This window comes from Phasianus colchicus, chromosome 7 (assembly GCF_987193195.1).
Source record: "Phasianus colchicus chromosome 7, bPhaCol1.hap1.1, whole genome shotgun sequence".
Lineage (NCBI taxonomy): Eukaryota > Metazoa > Chordata > Aves > Galliformes > Phasianidae > Phasianus > Phasianus colchicus.
The window spans coordinates 35,360,046-35,378,622 of NC_143442.1; the positions used below are offsets into that span (position 1 = coordinate 35,360,046).

Consider the following 18,577-nt stretch of genomic DNA (forward strand, 5'->3'; position numbering starts at 1 on the left):
GTGTTCCCAGCAGAGCTCTGCCTTCTAAGGAATTTGGGTTTGGGGTTATTTTCTGCTTGATCTGGTTTTGAAGCAGGGGAGAAGACTGCGTGAAGTGAGGAGGAAGGGAGAGAAGGGAGAGCAGTGATAGGAGGGGATTTAAAGTCGTTTGGGTTGCTGAATTCAAGCAGGGAATTTGGATTGATTTGGCTTTTGATTGCGCAGGGCTTTATTTGTGAACCTTTCTTTGGTGCAAACCTGAAAGAGCAAAGTGGGGCTGAGGGTCTGTGCTGCAGCCTTGCCTTCAGCTAGCAGAGAGGCCGCAGGCTTGCTTGCCTATGTGCTCCTGACCCTCCTGGCCACCCTCCAAGCTCCAGCACAGCTCAGTGACACCAGAGGAGCTACTGCCACCAGCGCTTGCATCAGCCACTGTGCTGGTGGTCAGAGAAAGGGTAAGAGAACAAACATGGAAGAGGATGGGAATCCGAAGCCAGGTAGTGGAGGAGAACGTGCACCAGTGCTATGGCAGAGGAAGAGGTTTGCATCTGCCGGAGATGTCCCACCAGGCTGCATCTCTGGATGGTCCTTTTGGTGAGGTCTGGGAAAAGGGCTGAAGGTGTGCATAGATTGTGTGTTGGCTTTGATATCAGTTGTGCTGCTGGTGCCTTGGGAGCAGCTGCAGAAAGCAGAGAGGGCTGTTTGTACGAGGAGGAGATGTATGGCAGTGTCATGCAAGGCCAGGCTGCCCTTGCTGACCAGACCTAGATTATTAGGAGTACCAAGGTAATCTATCGTGATGCTTTAAGGAGAATATGGCAGTGTGACTCCTGCACATGGTCTTGGGCAGACTGCTCCAAGTATCCCCCCTAGAGCAGGAGGGTTGGACCAAATGTCCTCCAGAAGTCCCTTCCAATTGTAATTATTCCATGGCTTTCTGACAAGAGGAAGTTTTCCTGAATCAGCACTGCAGGGCCGGCACACAGGTGCAGATGGCTTTTTATCTGGAGTGCTTCTCTGATAAGCAAATGGGAAAGGAAGGATGCAGCTGCCCTGACTCAGCCTGAAGCTGAAGCAGTGGCACGTGCTGAGCTCACATCTTGCCGAGTACATCGTGCGGGCATCGTGCTGAGAGCAGGAGGCATTGCTAACGTGCTGGCCTTTGTTTTTACCTGCAGGCAAGCTGCCCAGGGTGCTGTGGTATCTCCGGGGTGTGTGGAGGAGCCATGCCCACCTAACACTGCCCGGGCTCTCGACGAGCTCAAAATGGCGGCACAGAGGATCCGGGCAGCCAACTCCAGCGGCCTGCTGCGCTGCAAGTCGGAGGGGACACTCATCGACCTCAGCGAGGGCTTCTCAGAAAGCAGCCTGTGCGACGTCAAAGGTGGGGGGCCATAGTGGGGGACATAGTCACCAGGGGACAGGTGCCACCGTGTGCAAGAGAAGAGATGGATTTGCCAGGCTGGTGACAAGGCAGTTGCAGGGCTGGTTCTCCATCTCCCAGAACTGATTCAAATTTGAGAGAATTCCCATTCCCTCAGTGTAAATGGATCCCAAGGCAGGAGGAGAAGAAGCTAGCGTGTGTTGATGGTCTTTAAAAATAAACATGCAACAAAGCAGTTGTTTTTGCACGAGGAGCAAGGAGAGTCCCGAACATCAAATGCTCTTGCTGTCCATTAGTTTGTTTTTAATGCAAAAATAGGGATTACTCACATCCTTGTGAGTAATTACTCATGCTCACATTCATGCGAGGAAGGGGACTGTCCTGCTCTGCTCACTCTGCACTGGTACAGCCTCACCTTGAGCACTGGGTGCAGTTTTGGGGCAGCACAGTGTGAGAAGAACACAAAGATGTTAGAAAGCATCCAGAGGGCATCAGCTTCTCTCCAGCAAACGGTTTGGGCTGCAGAGCTGCATTAACAGCCATTTCCTGGCCAGGTGGCAAAATAGGTTCAGTACAGTGTTTATATATAGTTTTACACTGAATAAATGTGCTCACAACTTTCCCTGCTTGCTGGCAGAGGCTGTGCAGGGGAAGTAGGTTAATGATGAATCACTTAGTGTGTACAAGCTCTTATTTTCCTAATACTCGAGCCCTCCGGCCCTTGTATCTAAAACTTTTCTTTGCTCTTACTTGCTGTGTTTTTCAGTAGGCATCACGAGTTGTGCCATAGCTGCAACACATCTTTTTTGTTAGCTTTCCCCGTTTTCTGTAGGGCTGACAGACATCCCGACGTCCTGTGTTTTTTTTCTTTCCTCCCCCGGTTCCCCTCCCTCCCCCCTCAGGCATTGTTTTCTTAGGTCTGTCTCGCAAGATAACAAACATTTGAATGCTGATATAACATTATCTGCAGCTTATTTCTCGTGATCCTTAACAGAAGTAGGTCCTACGTGTGAAAGCAAAAGCAATAAATACAGCGATAGAGTGAACATTTGTAGTCTTAATTGAACTGTTTTGCTTGCAATTGCGATCAGATAGTACTGGCCAAACAACTTGCAGCCAGCCCTGCTGCTCAACATTGCTGAAAGAGAGACTGGAGATGCTGCTTGGTCCGTGGGAGGTCAATATGGTGTTTGTGGTGGTTCAAATAACCTGACTTTGTAAAAGGAGCTAAGTTTTGTTGAGGAAATATGGACGTGCCCTTCATGGGTACTCTTAGCTGTCTCTTACTCTGAAACATAAGTGGAAAAAAAGGCAGTGCTGAAGAGCTGCTGGCCTAAGATGTTGAGATACCACTGACCAAATGTGTATGATAATGGCCTTGAAAAACCACTTGGGCCATATAACCTCTTCCCTGAAATAAATGATTTTAAGTAACTTGTGACTCTGTGGATCGCTTACAGTGTTTTTCTATTTCATTTCACAGTGCCTTCTCCTAGTGCCTTGCTGGTTGACAATCCCACGTCCTTTGGAAATGCAAAGGAAGTAATAGCAATCAAAGATTACTGTCCAACTAATTTCACCACTTTAAAGTTTTCTAAGGGGGACCATCTTTATGTCTTAGACACATCAGGAGGTGAGTGGTGGTACGCTCACAATACCACAGAAATGGGTTACATCCCTTCCTCCTACGTCCAGCCTGTAAACTACCGCAACTCTTCCTTAACGGACAGCGGGATGATAGACAATCTACTGGAGAGCCCTGACGAGGGGGTCAGGGAGCTGGACCTGCTTGGAGAATGGACTGATGTGAAAAGAAACTCTGTGAAAGCCCACAATAATAACCCTTTCTTGAACGGTGTCCAGACAAACCCATTTCTCAATGGGAATTTGCAGACATTGACCAGCTCAGACAGAGAGCCCAACTCCAAAGCATCTGTTGACTTGCTGCTCTTTGACACGGGGCCTCCTTCTTCAACAGTTCCTAGCTCAGCTGCTAATAGCAGCATGGGTAACATTTTTGATGAATTTCCATCCACAAACAGGCTGGACCTGGAAGAGTCCGTGAAAAGGGACAATCCCTTCTTCAGGAGCAAACGCTCTTACAGCTTGTCTGAGCTCTCTGTTCTGCAAGCGAAGTCGGACACTCCGGCACAGTCCAGTTTTTTCAACGGTTTAAAATCTCCCACACCTGAGCAATTCCAGAGCAGGGAAGACTTTAGGACCGCGTGGTTGAACCATAGGAAGCTGGCCCGATCTTGCCATGACTTGGATTTGCTTGGTCAAAATCCTGGCTGGGGTCAGACACAACCGGTGGAGACCAACATTGTCTGCAAACTGGATAGCTCTGGTGGAGCTGTTCAGCTTCCAGACACCAACATCAGCATCCATGTGCCAGAAGGTCACGTGTGCCCCGGGGAAACGCAGCAGATCTCCATGAAAGCTATGCTAGATCCACCGCTGGAGCTCAACAGCGATAAGTGCAGCACCATCAGCCCCGTCCTGCAGATCAAACTCAGCAACATGGAGGTGAAAACGTTCATCATTCTGGAGATGAAGGTATCTGCAGAGGTTAAGAATGACATCATGAGCAAGAATTTGGTAGGGCTGCAGTGCCTGCGGAGTGACATGAAAGAGGGGCCATACATGCCAATGCAGCTGAGCTATTCGTATGGGGACACGATACAGGTGCAGCTGGAGAACCTAGAGCCTTGCATGTACATCGCTGCTGTAGCTCAAGGGCAGAACATCCTCTACCCTTACACTGTTTGGGATTATATCAGCAAGAAGATCACAGTTGGTGTTTATGGCCCAAAACATATTCACCCTTCCTTTAAAACAGTTGTGGCCGTGTTTGGGCACGAATGTGCACCCAAGACTCTCCTAGTGAACGAGGTCACGAGGCAGTCTCACAGCCCAGCTCCAGTTGCCCTTCAGCTCTGGGGTAAGCACCAGTTTACTCTGTCCCGGCCTCAGGACCTCAAGCTCTGCATGTTCTCCAACATGACCAACTATGAGGTGAAAGCTAGTGAGCAAGCCAAAATTGTGCGAGGCTTCCAGATGAAGCTGGGCAAGGTCAGTCGCCTTATCTTCCCCATTGCATCCCATGATCCCAACGAGCTCTCAGATTTCACGCTAAGGATACAGGTCAAGGATGACAAGGATGCCATTTTGACCCAGTTCTGCGTCCAGACGCCACAGCCGCCTCCTAAAAGTGCCATCAAACCGACAGGGCAGAGGCGGTTCCTCAAGAAGAACGAGGTTGGAAAGATCATCCTTTCACCTCTGGCTGCCACTGCCAAGTATCCGGTTTTTCAGGACCGGCCGGTGTTGAGCTTGAAGTATGGCAAACTGCTGAAAACAGTGGTGCGGCAAAGCAAGAATCACTATTTGCTGGAGTACAAGAAAGGAGATGTCATAGCCCTCCTCAGTGAGGAGAAGATCAGGTTGAAGGGACAACTGTGGACAAAGGAGTGGTATATTGGCTACTACCAGGGCAAAATAGGCCTTGTACACACCAAAAATGTGCTGGTGGTTGGAAAGGTCAAACCCAGCTACTTCTCTGGGCCTGATCTCACCACCAGCCTGTTGCTCGAGCAAATCCTCAGACCCTGCAAATTCCTAACCTACATTTATGCCTCCGTCAGGACTCTTCTCATGGAGAACCTCAGCAGCTGGAGGTCCTTCGCGGATGCGTTGGGGTATTTGAACTTACCGCTCACGTTTTTCTGCCGATCAGAGTTGGACAGTGAGCCAGAGCGAGTGGCATCAGTGCTGGAGAAGCTGAAGGAAGACTGCAACAACACGGAGAACAAGGACAGGAAATCTTTCCAGAAAGAGCTGATGATGGTGAGTCCAAGGTCTGATGAGGGCATCTTCCTTCTCTGTGGTACGGAGTGATTTGGGGTGAATGGGAGCTAAGCTTTCCTGACTCAGTCACTGAAAAATGAAGTGCAGTTTGCAGACTGAATGGGGATTCAGGCCTGCGGTGACATGCGTTGGCAGGCTGGGATTGTGGCTGTAAGTGAGGAATTAAATGGGTTAAAAATTGCATGTGTTGTGTGAGAGAAGCAGGCGTGCTTGGAAGATGGCTAAGCTGAAGGCCCTTCAAAGCAAGGTGATTTCAGTCCAGTGCTTTCCTAGCGCTCAGCCGGACCTCGCTGCTGGGTATTGCATTTCAGCCTCCAGTGATAAGTAGGAGATGTGCGTGCGTATCGAGGAGTTACCCAAGAGCTGCTGGTCTCCTCAGTCGAAGGTCAAAGCGATGTCAGTGATGGAGGTCTTGGTTTTTATGGCAGAAAACTGGAAAAAGGCAAGAAACATAAATGCTTTTCCTGTATGGTGTGTGGTAGGCAAGCCACCTCTCAAGTCATAGAATCATAGAGTGGCTTGGGTTGGAAGGGACCTCAAGGATCATCAAGTTCCAAACCCCCCCACTGCAGGCAGGGACATGCTTTTATATGGCCTCAAGTTTGTCAAACATGCAGGAGAGGGGTTTTATGGCTGCTGTGAAGTGCTACGTCTTCACATTTATGAAACAACCCCAAATTGCTCTATAACAATGTCTGTTTATATTTACTCCTTCTTTCCTTGAGTGACAGCTAAACCAAGGGCATCTCTGAATTGGGATGCTTTGTGTTCAGCTGTGGGTTGTGTTTGTAAATTGTCTGAAGTGCCTGGCTTGCCTCTGTCCTGAAAGGCATTTGGGGAAGTGCTGTCTGCAGGTTTTTCTAGGATGCTCTTTGGAAATCTCTAATGAGAAACTGTCTTCACGATAACAGCTTCTAGCATTTCATAGGAAGTGGGCCAAAGAAAATGCAGGACTTTGTGTTGAGGAGAGATTTGAGTTGCAGCAATTCATGTGTCTTGAAATGCCAATTTAATTAAGAATAGCACAAGCTTTGCTTAGCAATGGTGCAGGCAGGCAGTGGGGAAGGAACATGCAGCACACAGAAGGAAATTAGAAGTAGGCACATGGGTGAAGAGGACTGCAGCTAAATTAAGCACTCCACGTCCCAACCTCTCTTAATAAAAATGGGGAAATGTCAGGATTGAGCATTAGGTGTAAGGCATTATGAAGAGTACGGAGCCTTTCATTACTCATGGAAATTTTTTCAGGGGAGTTCATGGGAGATGTCTTGTGGATGTACTTCCTCTGCCTAACAGCACAGTACAATTAATAACTCTTTATAACAGGCCCTGAGTGTTGGTGTTATTGTGGAAAATGGGAAGATAGTTCCCAAAAGTCTGACTCATGCCTGCACTTAGGGTGAGCACCAGAGCTGCTCGCATAGGGCAAGGATGTCCAAATGCCATGCTGCATTCCCAGGGGAGCGTGCAAGCTGAAGGCCAATGGGCTGCAGTTACTGGAGGATGCTGCTGCTTCCCTCTGCTCTTCCTCCCACCTCAGCTTTGCCTTCTCCAGATCCAGCTGAGCTGCTGCCTTCTGATCTGAGGGAACGCTGTGATGAAGAGGTCTGGTGTGTGATGGTGGTTTCCAGAGTGTCTTCCAGCAGTCTCTGGTGCAGGTGCTGGTTGGAATGAGCAACCGTTTGGGCAGCCCCAAATCACCTTGACTTTGAACCGTGTAGGCTGGCACTGAGGTGAGAGGCCAGGGAGCTGCTGGGCTGCAAAACATTTAGTTGGGTGGAGATGAGAGGAGAGCAGGGGTAACCTCGCTGCCTGGGTTTGTGATTTGTGGCCAGTGGGACAATGTTTTAGCTTTGGGTTTCGATAGAAGGCAAGCTGCAGGCCATGTCATCAACTCAGCTTCTCTTGAGGGGTTCTTCTGGCCATTGTATGGACTTGTTTTTTGAGCTTCTGGGAGGAAGATCTGACTTTCTGGCCCACATCTCCAAGCTAAGCTCGGGGCATTAGTTTGCATCTCCAGACCGTGGGCCACTTGGGCTCATGATGCCTGGGATGCAGTCATGTCTTGTGCCATGTTTTGCTACGGCTCATCCAGCCTCAGCAACCCCTCCTCTGCTGTGGGGCTGGGTGGAGGTGTTAGCCAGGGCTGTGTCTGGCCCTGTGGTTCCTCAGAAGGAGGCTTTGCACCTTTAATCATTCTGTGAGTAATGGGGTGAACTGTGCGCTCCTCTTGCTGAATGCTTCCTAGGGCTTTGTGCTGTTTGCTTTACTGGCTTGCATTTCTTTTATCTATTCTCTTTGTCTCCAGGGGACAAAGACAGCCTGTAGGTCGTGGAGAGGCTGCGCCAGCCTAACTATGGGGATGAAGAAAAGAGGAGGCTCTCTGGGGGCTCACAGACCTACTAACTCAAGAGGAGGGCTATAAGCTGCTGGAAAACATACTGCTCCCAAAGGGATGCATCTCATGCAGAGTCCCAGAGCGGGTTTTATTTTCCATGCTTGAATGGAGACTAATCCTGAATATTGGCTCTGTTTCCTATTCTGTGCCAGATCTTGCGGCGTCTCAGCCTGTTGGTGAAGGATGAGCCCTTCTCCTGGTGGAAAACTGTGCTGCTTCTAAACCCTTTGCTGCTGTCAAATGGTCCTTAGCTTGCAAAGAAATAAGAGTGAGATTGATTTAAAAAAAAAAACAACAAAAAAACACAACAGCTGTGTTTGGGGAATGACAGTTGAAAAGTAATATATTTTGCGTGTAAGGCTGATTTTATTTGCGACGAGTGGTCTTGCTTTCTGCTGGTGACATCTGTGTATTTCATGTTAAAGTTGACTGTCCCGTCCTAAAGGGACTGTGGAGAGGGAAATGGTAAGGCTGCTTATCTCACATCAGTGTTGAGTACACAGGATTGCCATGGCAGAGCTGTACACCGGTAGCCAAGCATGGAAAAGCCCTCTCACTGATGACTAGTTAATAAATAATCTGTGATTACTTACTCTTTTCATCTAGCAAAAGCAGCAGTGTGTGAAGGTAACCGAGGGGAGCATTGCTCAGAAGTTAGTCATCACATCAGAGAGGGAAACCAAGCTCTCCCCTCCCTCTCTGCCCATCAACCCAGGCAGCAGGCAGGTTGTCTTCTCAAAGCCTGTAGGCACTGCAGCCTGGATTTGCAGTGATACAGCCTAACACAGACCTCTTGCAGCTGGGCTGAGTGCTCTCTGTGGCTGCTGCTGAGGGGAAGAAATGCGTTTGCTCACTTCTCCATGGCAGGGCTTCAAGGTGACATACTTCTCCCACGCACACAGGGAGCATTGCTGTGGTCGGTGGCTGTAGCCCAGCATGCAGGTGCTAACTCCATCACATTTCCAAGCCTTTGGAGTCCCAGCAAACACTTGGTGTTTGGGTGGTTTTGAAAATGTGAAGGCACATACCACAGTATAATCCAATGCGCTCAGGTTGCCACAGAGAGCCGTGCCAGGTTTCATTTGAGAAACTTGACCTAACTTGCCATACAATGGATGCACTGCCTGGTCCTCTGGAGCTGGAGTGAAGCCTGCCGTGAAAGACATCACTTCTCTCACACTGCATTTTTGATACAGTGTTTTGGTAGAGCCTTGCTCTTACCAGCCTTTCCAATAAATGCTGCTTCTAGGGAGCAACACCAGTCTGCTGAGAATATGACTACACTTGTTAGCATAGAGCTGCAGATCCTATAAGCTTTTTCTTCTCCAGATAGCTGGAGATGTGCTTCTGCTTACTGTATTTATTGTGACTGCAGGTGTGTGAATGCTGCCTCTTTTCTACCAAGGAGGAGTGAAGGGACAATGCTGTGTCCTCATCCCTGCTGCTGGACAGCCTGAGCTCTGTGTTCCTGCTTGGATCTCACACACAAGCACAACGTGCTCTTCTTCCTTCCCCCTAGCTCCTGCATCCTGAATTGGGCTGCTGGCAGCCCTGCTCTGAATTTGGGTCCTTGATGAAAACCAGATCCCTCAAACAGAGCTGGTGGGGCAGTGCTCCCACCGAGGCTCTGCCAAGCAGGCTGCTCAGAGCAGGGTGATGGTAGAGCAGTGGCACAGGGCTGGCTGTGAACTTCCCTGCAGGCTCCTGGCTCTGCAGACAACATAAGATGACCTCTTTTTATTTGCTGGGGCTGAAAGGAAATCGTTGATTCCCTCCTGTTTCTCAGTGCAGGTATTTCAGAGTGCTGTACCTGAGGCATTCCCGTGCTTGGTTAATGGAACTCTGAATGCTGCTGCTGCTGTAACCACATCTTTGCCTCCCTAGCAGCTACCTTCAGCCCTTTCAGGCAGTGATTAATGCCTGATAACGCTTGGACCCTCCAGGGTGCTTTCTAATTTAAATGCTGTTTAAAAAATCATTAACTAATTTAAAAACTCCATTTCCATCACCGCTTCCTTCTGAGTCTCACGCTTAGCAGGCACGAGTGAACCTGGGGACACTTCCCACCTCAGGGGGGAAAGGAGAAAAGGCTTCACCCCATGGTTCCAACAGATCTAGGGAGGGGACAACGCATCCACAGCTCACATAGCTGCTCATCCCATCTTGGCTTTATTATTATTGAACTGAAGGAGGTGAAAAGGGATGCGCAGGAATCACATACAGCCTTTCAGCCCCATTCTTTGCTCCTTCCCTGTCTGTGTGCTGCGCTCTGCCCAGGGCTCCCTGCTGCCTGTTTGCTTGGATGCTGTTTGCTGTGATTAGAGGACTGGAAATGGGCTTCTGCATTTCAGAGCCGGGATGCAAATTCAGCCTCCCCTGGATGCGTTTTAAAGTGGAGGCTCTTCTGCTTTGAACTGGAATTTGAATATCAAACCATCTCCTTTGCTGTGCCGCACTGCTCTGCTGGTGGAGCGGGCTTGGGGCCTCTCTGAGGTTAATAAATGCACCCGAGGAGGATGGAGGGAAGCTGGAGCATAATCCCAAAAGCGCCTGCTGGAGGATTACATCTGCTGAGAGCCCTGCTAATCCCAGCTGGGCAACAAGGGCTTGCAGGGAGCCCTGTGCCTGCTATAATGTATTCTTTGGCTGCTTATTCCATCACCTCCTCGCTGCCCCGTGTTTCCCTCGGCTCACCTGGGGCTCCCTTTGCAGACTGAGCCTTCCCTGGAGGCAAAGTGAAGGCAGGAGCTGTTGCTCTGCTTATTAGTAGGTTTCAGAGTGAACGTGCTGAGCCGAGGGGAGCAGAATTATCTCTTTCAAAGCTGTGGCTTGAAGTGATAGTACCACTCATAGCACGGGACTCTCTGCTAAATGACACCTCCCTTTTCATCCCCTGCTGTTACTCCTTTTTCCTGCGTCCATTGGGAAGCAGGGTATGTTTCTCCCAAGTGCTCTTATCCCTGGGAAATAGATCAGCTGATGTGTGATCAGGAAAGGACAAAATGCTTCTGCACCGTCCGCCTGATTCAGAACAGTTCACACTTGCTGACCCCTGATCTCAGGGAGAAGACCCTGGGCCATAATCCTAAATCTGTGCTTCTTAGGACCACCTGAAGCCTTCACTTCAAGAGCAAAGGACCCTGAGCCTGTTGGCTGCGTGGTGAGATAATGTTGCTGAGAGCTGGATGTTGAGTGCTCTGCACAGTTGTGAATACAGCACAGATGTGAACGCTTCTCAATGCCCAAGAAAAATATAATGTTTTTTTTAAAATGTATTTTGCTTGCTTAACGAGAGGGTTTGTTATTTCTACTTCTAATGCAGGAAACCAGTGTAAGCATTTTGTAGAAGCAAATGCTGGTCCGAAACAGTAATTAGATTCAAGCCCAGCTTTGCTTTGTGTAAGCTGGGAACAGATAAGGGAATCAACATATATTTGCTTTGCAAATTGCTGGAGTGGTTTCAGATGTTACTGTCTTCCCCAGCTGTTTGTTACTGTCCCCTTGATAAACAGACTCTGAGAGGATTTAACCCCTCTTCTTCTTCAGAGCTGATTCAGCTGCGTGTGTGCAGAGCCCTGGGTCAGGACAGGACATGATGACCCACAGCCCTGCTGCAGGGATGGCAGCAGAAGGACAGGGAGGAGCATGGGGGGCAATGGTTGCATCCTCCTGCTTGCCAGCTGGGCATCCTTGTGCTGAAAACCATTCCTGACAGTCTTGCTCAAGCTTGTGTGCTCTGAATATGTTGGGAATTAGCAGGAGGGAGCAGGTGCTTCTTGGCCCTCTTTGGACCACTGAGAGCTTTTCTTCAGGTCCTTGACTGCTGTAATAACCTCTCCACGCTGCTGTGATGCTGGTGTTGTTTCCAATGGGAATGCTGAAGCCAGCACAGCATGCTCCTTGGAAGCTCACAGCAGCATGGATGGGGGTTGTCCTCTTTATCACCAAGCTGTGGTTTGCATTTGCTCAAGTAAGCTCCCCTGCCGAGATGCTGAGCGGTGCCCTTGGTGCTCAGCTGTCCTGGAGCTGCAGTCCTCATTCTGCTGTCCTTGCAGCTCTGGCAGTAAGCAAACAAGAGGGTGCTCAACAAAAAAAGAAAGGCAGCAGCTAGCAGATCTGTCTCCTCGTTGTAGTGCGTGATGAACCTGCTGAGCTGCTGCTGCAGTCCATGGAAGGAGATGGATGATTAAGTGATGATTAAACCTTTCTGGGTGGTAAACTGCCCCTCAGGGCACCTTGGGATTGTTAGCATTGTTTCAGTGTTGCTTCAAAAAACCCATAAAAATCAAAAGGTTCTTGTTCCATAACACAGAACGTGTTTCCATAAACACTGGAGGTCTGTAGAGGGATTTGTCCAGGGACAGGGCTTGCTCCTGAAGCTCTCGTGCTTTCCACTTGGCTGTGGCACACGGTGAGGGGTGCCTCGTCCTTCCAGCTTGGCTGTGGAGGGATGCTGGTTCTGTTGATGCTCTGATAATCACCGTTTAAATCATTCCTTTCCATAGGTTTTCCCTTTTGCAACTTGCTTTGTGTTTTGAACAGGGTTTTACCTGCTCTGTCCTTTATTCCTGGCTGAATTATTGCTAGAAAACACACTGCTGTCAGTCAAGCATTTTCTCTTCTCCATCTCCTTGTTCTGAGGCTGCTCTCCAGGCCTTGTCCCCAAATGTCCTCCTGGCCTGTGCCCACCAGCTGCTCGGTGCAGGTTGTGGATGCTCACGCTGGTTGTGCCACTGGACAGTGCTCCTCTGGGCTGGGGGTACAAGCAGCTCAGAGCACACGGGGTTCATTGTCTTGATTAAAGGCTTTAAGATGCTTTTAGCTGCTTATGTGGCTCCTGAACATCTTGAGCCTACAACATAAAGCCGTGGTGGGCAACCCCAGCTGCAAGCCTGGTTGAACAGGGCTAGGGCACTCGGTTCAATTAGTGGGATTACTCTTCTGTCCTGCCCACTGATTTCACCAGCTGTTGCCAGAAGGGAGGCAGGAGGATTTTGTGGTGCTTTTTTAGGGACATCCCCACTTGATTCGGGCCCACACCGACTCCGTCTTCCTTGTTTTTCCTTTCCAGGCCTTGCTGAAGATGGACTGCCAAGGGCTGGTGGTCAGGCTTATCCAGGACTTCGTGCTGCTCACCACGGCCGTGGAGGTGGCCCAGCGCTGGAGGGAGCTCGCTGAGAAGCTCGCCAAGGTCTCCAAGCAGCAGATGGATGCCTACGAGGCCCCGCACCGCGACAAAAGTGGGGTGGTGGACAGTGAGGTGAGGGCAGACCAGCCTTCGTCCTTTGGGATTTTCCCAAGCTTGTGTTTTTGCTTGTGCAAACCTGTGCTCTTCGGGAATGAGGAGTTGGGTGTGATTGGGGAGGGGGGAAACGTGGGGATATTTTCACCCACAGCGCGTTTGTTTTGGGATCAGAATGCATTGAGGATGGATGTTGAATGCTGGGCATGGGGCGAGCTTCACATTCAGCTCTTCTCTCCCACCTTCTGTCCCACAGGCCATGTGGAAACCCGCATATGACTTCCTCCTCACCTGGAGCAGCCAAATGGGTGACAGCTACCGGGACGTGATTCAGGAGCTGCACACAGGGCTGGACAAGATGAAGAATCCCATCACCAAGCGTTGGAAGCATCTCACAGGGACCCTCATCCTCGTCAACTCCTTGGACATGCTCCGGGCAGCTGCATTCAGCCCACAAGACCACGAGGATTTTGCTATCTAGCTCCTTGCAGAGATGTTTTCATCCACGTCTCATTTATTGGTGGTATCCGTATTTTTCTGTTTTTCCCCTCTTTTTTTTTTTTTAACAGTTGATTATAAAAAGAAGAAGTGGAGATTGCTCTCCCCAGGTTTAAAGAGGCCAAAGCTTGCAAGTTCTCAGCAGGACTGGAAATCAGCAGGAGAAGACCCTCGTCTTGGTGGGAAGGCATCCAGAAGGGATGGCTTTTCATATGGAATTGATACCACTTCAACTATTTCTTACTCAGACACTTAAAAGGGGCCAGGGGGGCGGGGAGGGATCACAAAAGAGAACACGTGTTTTTTTTTAGGCATTTACAAATAAAAAATCTAATTTTTGTAATGAGCAGTAAAAAGGTTGTAACCACTTTGGAGGGAAGCTGTTGCTGTTTTGTATGTTGTAGAGACTGCTTTTAAATTATCATTTTTGAGATGAAAGCGAGCGATGTAAATACGTATTTAAGACAAAGCACAGCAGTGTCCCAATGGTTTTGGTAAACTCCCACAGTGTAGACTGACTGTAGAGCACCATGTGAATTTGGGGTGTCTTCAGCCCCAATCAGAAAGGAGCTTTTTTCCCCCCCATCTTACAGAACATATCACCTGTTTAGCTGTTTTAGTTTTTTTCTTTTTTAAATGTATCTACAGACGTGCATTTTGTCATCTGTGGGTAGGGAGGTGCTCATGCATGTTTGCAGATGCACGGGTACCATTTCTAACCATGGGAAGGGATGCTGCCCCTGGCTTTTGGAGCTGGGTGCTGCCATGTCTGAAAGAAGCTGGAAGTTGGGGGTTGAGCACAGCTCTGCTCCTTGCTGCCAGTGGTGGTGAGAGTGGGTCACTCTGCCATTGCAGCAAAGTGCTTGGGCATGTTCCTCCTAATTAGAAATCCATTCCAGAGCTCAGCGGAGATGTTTCAGACGTGTCTGGTGTCCTCATACTCATTGCCATTGATTTCTGAGGGCTTTGAATGGGGCTGTTTGAGGCTCCCAAACTCCAGCTGAACTTGTAAATACCTTTTGCAATGACACAGGTGCCATTGAGCTGAGTATTTGTGGTACCAAGTGCCCCGTTCTTTCCCCTCGTGTTTTATAGCTGCCTCTTTTGGATTACCTCCCCTCTTCCTTCTGCTCCTCAGCTTTGAAATATTTTACACGAGAGGGGAATATTTTTGCACAGAAACATTATTTTAGCTGCAAAGTCTCTTTATAGCTAGAAAGACGGATTGTTAAGGGTGATTTTCTTTCAGGTTGAACCAGAAAAACAGAAAGAGTGGGGAAGGCATCTTTGACAAACTCAGTAGAAGCACACAAGAGCGGCTGCTGTGGCCAACAGACTGGGCTCTCAGCAGCCAGGAGCAGGAGGCGGTGACACTTAGGCTTGATTTCTTCTCCTAGGAGGCTGCAGGTGATACGAGCTCCCTGGAAGAGCCAGGTGTGGGGCACTGCCCATGGGTTTGCAGGTGCAGGTGGTGAGCGGGCATCTGATGGTGCTGGCAGCCTCTGGAGGGAATGTCTTCCCACAGCTTCACTGCTTTACATCCTCTTCCCAAAACGACGCCCCCAGAAGCAGTCTCCCCTCACAGGACCCCACCAGAAATAATTTGCACCTTAATTTCTCCTCAGGGGCTTTAAGGAGTTTCCTATGCAACGCAGCGTAGCACAGAAATAAATGTGGTCTGCCAGCACCTGAGCCCGTGATGCACTTGCTTTCTCTTTACGACATCAGGGCACTGTAAGAGCACATTTTCCTCACACCAAGCAAAAAACAAATCTCCAATGCAATAAGGAGCAGCTCCTGCAAGAGAGATTCAGTCTGAACAGCATGGCTGTTGGGCTGTGATTCTGTGATTCTGTGATTCTGTGTTCAGAGCAGGCAAGGGCAGCCCCAGCCCTCGTAGGCAGTTTTACTCTCTGGTGACTCCAAGATGGGGACGTCCCTAAAGAATTTCAGCTTTTTTTTTTTGCTCTCCCCTTGGTTTTTCTAACTACCTCAGGTACTCTATACCCAGCTTAACATTTCAGCAGCAGCACAAAACTCGTTGTGCTCAGCTCCCCGGCTGCTGTGAGCCGTGGTGAAACGCTCAGCACGTTTCGGGGTGACCACTGTGTTGCTTTGTCCCTCCCTCCCTCGGTCAGAAATCCCAGCTCTCCTCAGCTGCTGGGGCTGGGCTACATCCTTTAGATGCCTTCTGCCCGCTGTAAGGAGAGCCCATCTGGAACTGCGTCTGGGCTTTGCATCATTACCGCAGTTGGTGCAGTAACTGGTTATTGTACTTACATTTAATGTTCCTTTTAAAAAAAAAAAAAAAATTTTTTTTTTGGAGAAAAATATTACTATTAAAGCTGTTGCTATTGCAGTGCTACCGAGTGGATTTCATCTGCTGGTGGATGGGGTTAAGGCAGTGGGCATCAGGAGGCTTTTGTCAGTCCCGCAGGCTGATGCCCAGGCTGTGTGTCCTTGGGCTCGCAGCACAGTTGTGGTGCTCTCAGTATGAACTGAATTCAGATTTCGGACCATGAAAGTGAGTTATTCAGACATCTGGCTCTGGCTGTGGCTTCAGCTTGCCAAGGGTAAAAAGAAAAGACATGTTGGTTTGATTTAATCCCTGGCAAAACGCATCCCGTGGTGCAGCACAGGGTGGCACAGCTGGGTTGCTGGGCCAGGGCCACTAGGGACCCTGGTTATGAATGATCATTCTTAAGTAGCCTGGACCTATCTAATAGGAGCAATTCTCCTTTAGTTGCTTCTCAATTAGTTGCTTCTCTGATGTCTGACTCCCTCTAATATTTTATCTTCAAGTAAATGATTGGTCTTTTTTTTTTCTGTGTCCAGTCAAGGAAATGACCTCCTTCAGCACAGTCCCCTTGGCGATGCATTTGCAGCATTTCAAGCCATCGGAATAGGATGATATCTCACATCAGCTCAGCTCAGCTCGCCATTAAATGGCTGAAAGAGATATGTCAGAATGGGGAGGGAGGGAGGTCACCCCTGGGTTATCAGTGTCTGGACAGAAATCTGCAGTATCAGTGATTCTCTCTTTGTCCTCCCCGGCTCTCAGTGTCTGGACACCCAGTGCAGTCTGCAATGAAAATGAGAGACTGTGATGAAAGAGCCAGGAGGTCTCTGGGTATCTGTTTTTATCCCTGGAAATCCCTGCTGAAAATCAATTGTTCTGCTTCCTTCTTAGCTCTCAGCTGAATGCTGGTGGTGGATTATCGGCTGTCAGGACACCCAAATCTTGCAATGTGAGGTCACAAGTGGTTAGAGAAATTGATTAAAGGACGACTCCTAGGTGTTTGCCTTGCTGGCAGGTTTCTTTTGGCACCAGAAAACCATAATTCCTGGTGGGTTTGCCCTCCTCTGAGAGACAGACCCCCCTCACCAAGTGGAGGTTGTGTAGAGCCATACCATGGCAGCAGAGCCAGCAAAACAACTTCAGTGAGGACCTCATTGCTGTGCTGTGCACCACCTGGACTTCTGCCCATGGTGCTCAGCTTTGGCAGCATCCCAGGCACAGCCAGCACGTGAATCTTCTGGGTTTGGGTCTTCTGGTCCTTTGGGTCTTTGGGGACGTGGTTAGTGAGCATAGTGGTGGTGAGTTGGTGATTGGATTACATGACCTTAGAGGTCTTTTTCAACCTCAGTGAATCCATGACCCTTTTAACCTCTTAATAACCCAAGTCAGCTTCATCAGGCCTGAGCCCTCATAGGACATGAGCGAGGTGGTTACAAATACAGCTCCCAGCACACATCTGTGGCATCACCACTCACACCTTTTGGCACAAAAGCCCTTTATTTGGTAACGCTCTTTTCACAACATCTTCCTTGGGCTGAGATCACGGACTTCCAGCAATAAATGGTACTTTTAGACTCTTTTATTATGTTTTCCCAAAGGCCACGTGCAAGGGAGCCAGGCCTGACTGACAGTTCTGCACTAGATGGCAGATGGCTGATTTAGGGTGGGGATACCCTGCTATCCATGGTGAGAAGGAAGGAGCCTCTGGCTGGAAGGATGAACAAGTTATTTTTTCACAGTAAGGGCAGTGAGGTGCTGGCACAGGTTACCCATGGGGGTGCTGGAAGCCCCATCCCTGGGGACATGCAAGGTCAGGCTGGATGGGGCTCTGAGCACCTGATCCAGATGTAGGTGTCCATATACAATGCAGGGACACCTGCAATGACTGTACAGTTTACGAGGCCTGCATTAGGAGCACAGCTGATTTTGATTTCCTCTTCCTTCTCCCTGCCATGACCAAATGCTTCCCGCTCCCAGCATCCCTCCTGATATGATGAAGTCATCTCAGACCAACCGTTTGCAGCTGAGGCTCACAGGGCAGCCCCATCATATCGTCAGCAGCCTCCAGGGGATAATTAACCTTGGGTTTCTTCCCCGCTTTAACCACCCCCTGCTGAACGTTAATTAACCCTCACAGCCATCACTTCACGAGGTCTCGCCTGGTTGAAGCGAGTTGCTGGGATGTGGTTGGGTCCCTATTGGGAGGGCTGCTGGGTGACAGACACGGCGTGCTTTGATCTACCCTAGAAAGCAGACTGTGCCCATGACAGCTTAGAATGGGGGAGGTATTTTGGGGAAGGATCTGCCAGCCCTGTTTGTTCGGTCCGGCTTGTGAAGGAGGTTATGCAGGAAGTGAGTCAGCTGGGAGATTTGGGATTTGATGATGCCCGTGCTGATGGCTTGCTTTTATCATCCTAAGCAATCAGATCTGGCATATGAAACCGTTCTTCCGTCCATAATGGAAATGGAATTGATGCTGGGAGCGCCTCCTGCTGCCTATCAGAGCCAAATCCCATGCCAGCACTCTTTCCATCTGGTAGGTGTGAGCTGTGCCTGGCCTCTGACACCCCCCTGTGGGCAGAGGGAGTGGGGTCTTGGAAAAAGGGGCGTCCTCCTGGAAATACTGGTGTCGTGGTAGGCTCTGGCAGCAGGGAAAAGCCTGGGGATGGGATTTCATCTCGTAAAGCTGGGGTGGGACGGCACCCTCCCACCGCAAGCTGCTGTGGCCCCCAGGGCCCTGCCATCCGCAAGGTAAAGAGGCTCTCACTCACGTTTTCAGCAGGTCCCTTCCACCTCACACGATTCTGTGATTATACACTGCACCCAGTTAAAGGGCAGCAAGCTCATTCTGGTTCAGCTCTTCCCTTGAGGAGCAACGGGAGAACCGCAGCATCCCTGCCTCCCTGCCCCGCC

The 18,577-nt window shown here is 49.6% G+C and overlaps 1 protein-coding gene across 3 annotated transcripts in view; it reads left to right on the forward strand.

Annotated features, from left to right (window-relative positions):
- SH3BP4 (SH3 domain binding protein 4) overlaps nucleotides 1–13,735 on the forward strand; it is a 30,479-nt gene extending 16,744 nt beyond the window's left edge. For all 3 annotated transcript variants that reach the window (XM_031604519.2, XM_090144537.1, XM_090144536.1), the window contains exons 2-5: nucleotides 1,155–1,360; nucleotides 2,844–5,206; nucleotides 12,697–12,885; nucleotides 13,124–13,735. In XM_031604519.2, coding sequence (XP_031460379.2) covers nucleotides 1,243–1,360; nucleotides 2,844–5,206; nucleotides 12,697–12,885; nucleotides 13,124–13,348 — 2,895 coding nt within the window. In that variant the 5' untranslated portion in view covers nucleotides 1,155–1,242 and the 3' untranslated portion in view covers nucleotides 13,349–13,735. The remainder of the gene's footprint in view (nucleotides 1–1,154; nucleotides 1,361–2,843; nucleotides 5,207–12,696; nucleotides 12,886–13,123) is intronic.
- Nucleotides 13,736–18,577: the final 4,842 nt, after the last annotated feature.